Below are 4,151 nucleotides of genomic sequence, written 5' to 3' on the forward strand. Positions count from 1 at the left end.
TTTTGCGTGTGTCAATTCTGTTCCTTTTACCATGCTATGTAGGATGGAAAGTTGAAGAAACTTATGTTATATATGCTCTTCGTTTTAATTAAGAGTATAGACGATCTAAATGCTTTAGACCATGGCTACTTCAGGCCAAATTGATTGGGGATTTCTTTGTTCTTTCTTTCTTTAAATTTGTTTAACTGAGCTCAGATAAATTTTTTTTAAAAAAATGAAAGCTAGCTAGCTCTGACTTAGGTTATTAGAAACTGAATTTTGTTCATTATTGCATGTCTTCATGAGCGGAAGAAAATTTAAGACTGCTCTATAGGGTCTTGCAAGCATGCATTGATTTTTTTTTGGCCGTTTAGTCATATATTAGAGATCTAAATTTTGTAACAGGAAAATATCTATCTGCTTTCCTCTAGAAATATTTATCAAATTAAAAACTTCTAGTGCAAGAAGTTATTTTTAAAGAAAAGTATAATCAAGATGCATGCATGATGATTGATATGATGCTTTAAGAATTATGATAGTATGATTAATTGGAAATTTCATTTGGTAACTATATGAACTGAAGTATAGCTTCTTAATTTGATTTAGGGACTATAACTGTGTTCATCAATGGAATCCCTTCAGAGGTTCCAAGAGGGCCATTTGATATGAGAGCAATGTTTGGGCAAGATGTGGTTCTTGTTCATTCCTCTGGAGAGCTTCTTCCTGCCAATCAGTATGGATTCCTATTGCAGAGCTTGCAAATGGGTGAAAGCTATTTCTTGGTAAGTATAGTTATTTATTTATATTTAAAAAAAAGTAATTAAGCAAGAGTTTATCCAATTTTAATCATATCTTAACCTTGTTACATATATCACCTAACTTCTTTTTCACTCGTACTGTCCTTTATTCTCTCAATCTAATTTTAAGCTTTTGTCAAGTTAGTCTTATTGTTCTATAGAAACCAATTTTCTATCAGGTTTCGAAATCTTGATGCAAAATCGAAAATTCAAGATTCTTTTCCAAGTAGAATTTTGTAATAAATTTAAATATTCTTTTCTGAAAATCTCATTCTAGATCTGAAAATTAAGTCAAAGAGAATATCTAAAATTTTCTAAATTAGCATATTAATGCTCTCCTAATTGCTTTCTTCAAAGTTTAATGTTTGCATGCAGCATGCTTATGAATTGATCCGAGTAATTCTATAAATTTCTTTGCTGATTACGTTTTATTTCAGGTTTCAAGGCCAACGTAGTAGGAGCACAATGGCATTGTTAAAGAATTTGATGATGATGATATTCGACGATTATATAGCGAACAACTAAAGATGGCGATGTTCGGACCTTTTGAAAGCTGTCTTGCATTATATCCATGTCACAAAATCGACATGCCTGCTTCTCAAGATTTCGGTCCATATTACATGTCGCATGTTCGTTCATGATAAAATCAGATATGATGTAGTTTTGCAGTGGTTTATTCATAAGTTTGAGCTTGTCATGTATTTCCCTATGGAAAACATTAGCTATATATTAGAATATATACCAAGAATATCACCTTCTGAGTGTTAATGTTGAGCTTATGAATTTTCTTAGTCTTGAACCCTATAGTTGATTTAAGTAATTAAAGCATATGTGAAATAAATCACGAAGAACAAATATCTCTAAATAAGTATTTTGAGCCTGAGCCCTATTAATAAACTATGGGTAGGTATTAGAATATAGAAATACAACTTTCAAATTCTTACCACGACTTTGGAGTTGTGGTGTATTGATTAGTATCAGGGCATGTTAAGATTCCCAACCAATACACCCAGTGAGAGTCGCGGGTTATATTTATATTCTACAAGTTGTGCATCCAACTAGGATAAGTCCAGTGGTCCAATTTTTAAAAATCTACCTTAAACTTGTGGCTAGTGAAATTTAAATTTGGGTTGCTCTAATATCATGTTAAAGTCTCTAACCAATACACCACAACTATGAAGGTGTGATGACAGTGTAGGCAAATAAAATTGCCTTTATCCCAAAACTCAGAAGTTTGCCTGCATGACTTCACCTGAGCATCCAAGCTCGTCGGAACGAAGCTCGCCTGAATCAAATAGGTCAAGTCAAGTTCGCCTGAATGCTTAACTGTTGTGCGCGGCGGAAGCTTCGAAGCGACACAAACAATCCAAGAGATAAATCACAACTAATAAGCTAAACACAATACCACAGCAAGATAACGAGTTTAACGTGATTCGGCAAGTTGCCTACGCCCACGGGGCAAGGAGAGGGGAGTTCTTACTATTAGAAATCAAGAGAATACAAATAGAGTTATAAATCTCACCGATCAAACCCTAAAACAAAGCTCTAAATCTCTCACAAATCTCCCACAATTGGATGCAGCAATCCTCTCTCAAAGACTGCTAAAAATTGCCCTTACTTAACCCTAACTAATTAGTATTAGAGTTATATACTAACTCAAAACAAAACGGGTTGAAAACCCAAAGCCCATCCCAAACTCATCTGCAGTCGACCGCACAGGTATCGCGGTAAAACGGGTTGAAAACCCAAAGCCCATCCCAAACTCATCTGCAGTCGACCGCACAGGTATCGCGGTCGACTGCCACGATCGACCGAACCAAAACCTGAGAGAAAAATCACATACAGGGTTAGCGCGATCGATCATGGCGGTCGACCGCCTTTAGCTCCGAATCCTACTGCTCTCCTGTGCACGTTCGTGGTCGACCGTCGCTGACTCGTGGTCGACCGGGGGCCCCCCGCCGCTGACTCGCGGTCGACCGCTAGTTTGCCTGGTCATTCTCCTGAGCTTCTTTCGAGCTTTTTTCGTCATTTCTTCAATTCTCCACCTCGGCGAATATTTTTATCAAAACTGAGCCGACACCAAATCATCCAAATGTCCCACTTGTTGCATTCAGGATGTCGTGGAAACACACCACGACAATGGACTTAATCCACAATAAGTCGGGAAACCAAACGGGAGCTGAAATGATCTCCCCCCATCTGAATCAAACCGGTTGCATCGAAAGACTGCCTACGTATCCTCTTCCCCAAGGAATCAAGCTGAACGTAGTTCACCCAAATGGCCTCCAAAGACCTCAATCCACTAGAAGAGTTGGTAACCCTTCTCCAACATCACGATCAAGTCTACGGATGATAGCACCTCCAATGACCCCAAACTGAAACAATCCAACCATCTCCACCTGAGATGAACCAATGGCCATATCTAGATTCCATCAATCAGCTACACTCGAATCGATTAACGTATCATCCGCATTCAAATCAACATGATTCCCAATCTATGTCACATCAGCTGGAATCCCAAACGATGCAGTATGATCGGAAGTATGTTGAGTAATCTCCACCCAACATAGAGTAGCATCACTCTTCATCCGCTGTGATGTCCTAATGATCTGATCACCACTCTACACCTGTCAAGAGTCAAACGTGGCATACCTGCTCAGAACAAAGTCAGAAGCCAATACCTGATAATAAAACACGCCTCTAAATCCCAAATTTGCTATCAGATCAAATCCCACATCCACGATGTGACTAAGTACTGGGTAGCCAAACATCCGACGCAACCCAAAATCTAAAACAGGTTCACCAGATCCAAAATCTCTACAAGCAGCAGTTGGTAACCTATGCATAGGATGGCCCAAACATGTCGTAGCCTGCACACTAATGCTAATGCTCGACATCAAACGCCTATCCTCATCCAGAATAGAACAGCTCCCCAAATCTGTCATCTCATCACGTCACCTCAAAGTTTTCACACCAATGAAGTATCTCCAATTGCCTTGAGCTCGGCATAAATGCAAGAAAAAACCCCTACCATAAACAGAACGTCGGGTTACCCTTTTGTCAACACACTTCCTCCATCTGTTGTGGGCTTCTAGGACTTCACACTAACGAGACTTGGTTGCAACCCACCAATGCCTAGAACAATCCCTAACTACGAAAACCACATACCTATTACCTCCCAATGATGCTCCCTTGGAAGGTCCCCGAATGCCTGAATGAAGACCCCTCAGAAGAGCCCTCGAATAATGGATAGAAGTGCCAAACTCTACCTCGGTCTTCTTGCTCATACCAATAAGCTCACAGGACTTCAAACTGCAGGTCAAAACACTCCTCAACAACCTATGCACAGTATTACCAATCAAATAACCCAGCATC

The 4,151-nt window shown here is 39.3% G+C and overlaps 1 protein-coding gene across 1 annotated transcript in view; it reads left to right on the plus strand.

The window, feature by feature from the left end:
- LOC109851075 (WUSCHEL-related homeobox 11-like) overlaps nucleotides 1-1,471 on the plus strand; it is a 1,722-nt gene extending 251 nt beyond the window's left edge. The window contains exons 2-3 of the mRNA XM_020421182.1: nucleotides 586-761; nucleotides 1,214-1,471. Of these exons, the coding sequence (XP_020276771.1) occupies nucleotides 586-761; nucleotides 1,214-1,231 (194 nt within the window). The 3' untranslated portion in view covers nucleotides 1,232-1,471. The remainder of the gene's footprint in view (nucleotides 1-585; nucleotides 762-1,213) is intronic.

Source organism: Asparagus officinalis, chromosome 7 (assembly GCF_001876935.1).
Source record: "Asparagus officinalis chromosome 7, Aspof.V1, whole genome shotgun sequence".
In the NCBI taxonomy this organism is placed as follows: Eukaryota; Viridiplantae; Streptophyta; class Magnoliopsida; order Asparagales; family Asparagaceae; genus Asparagus; species Asparagus officinalis.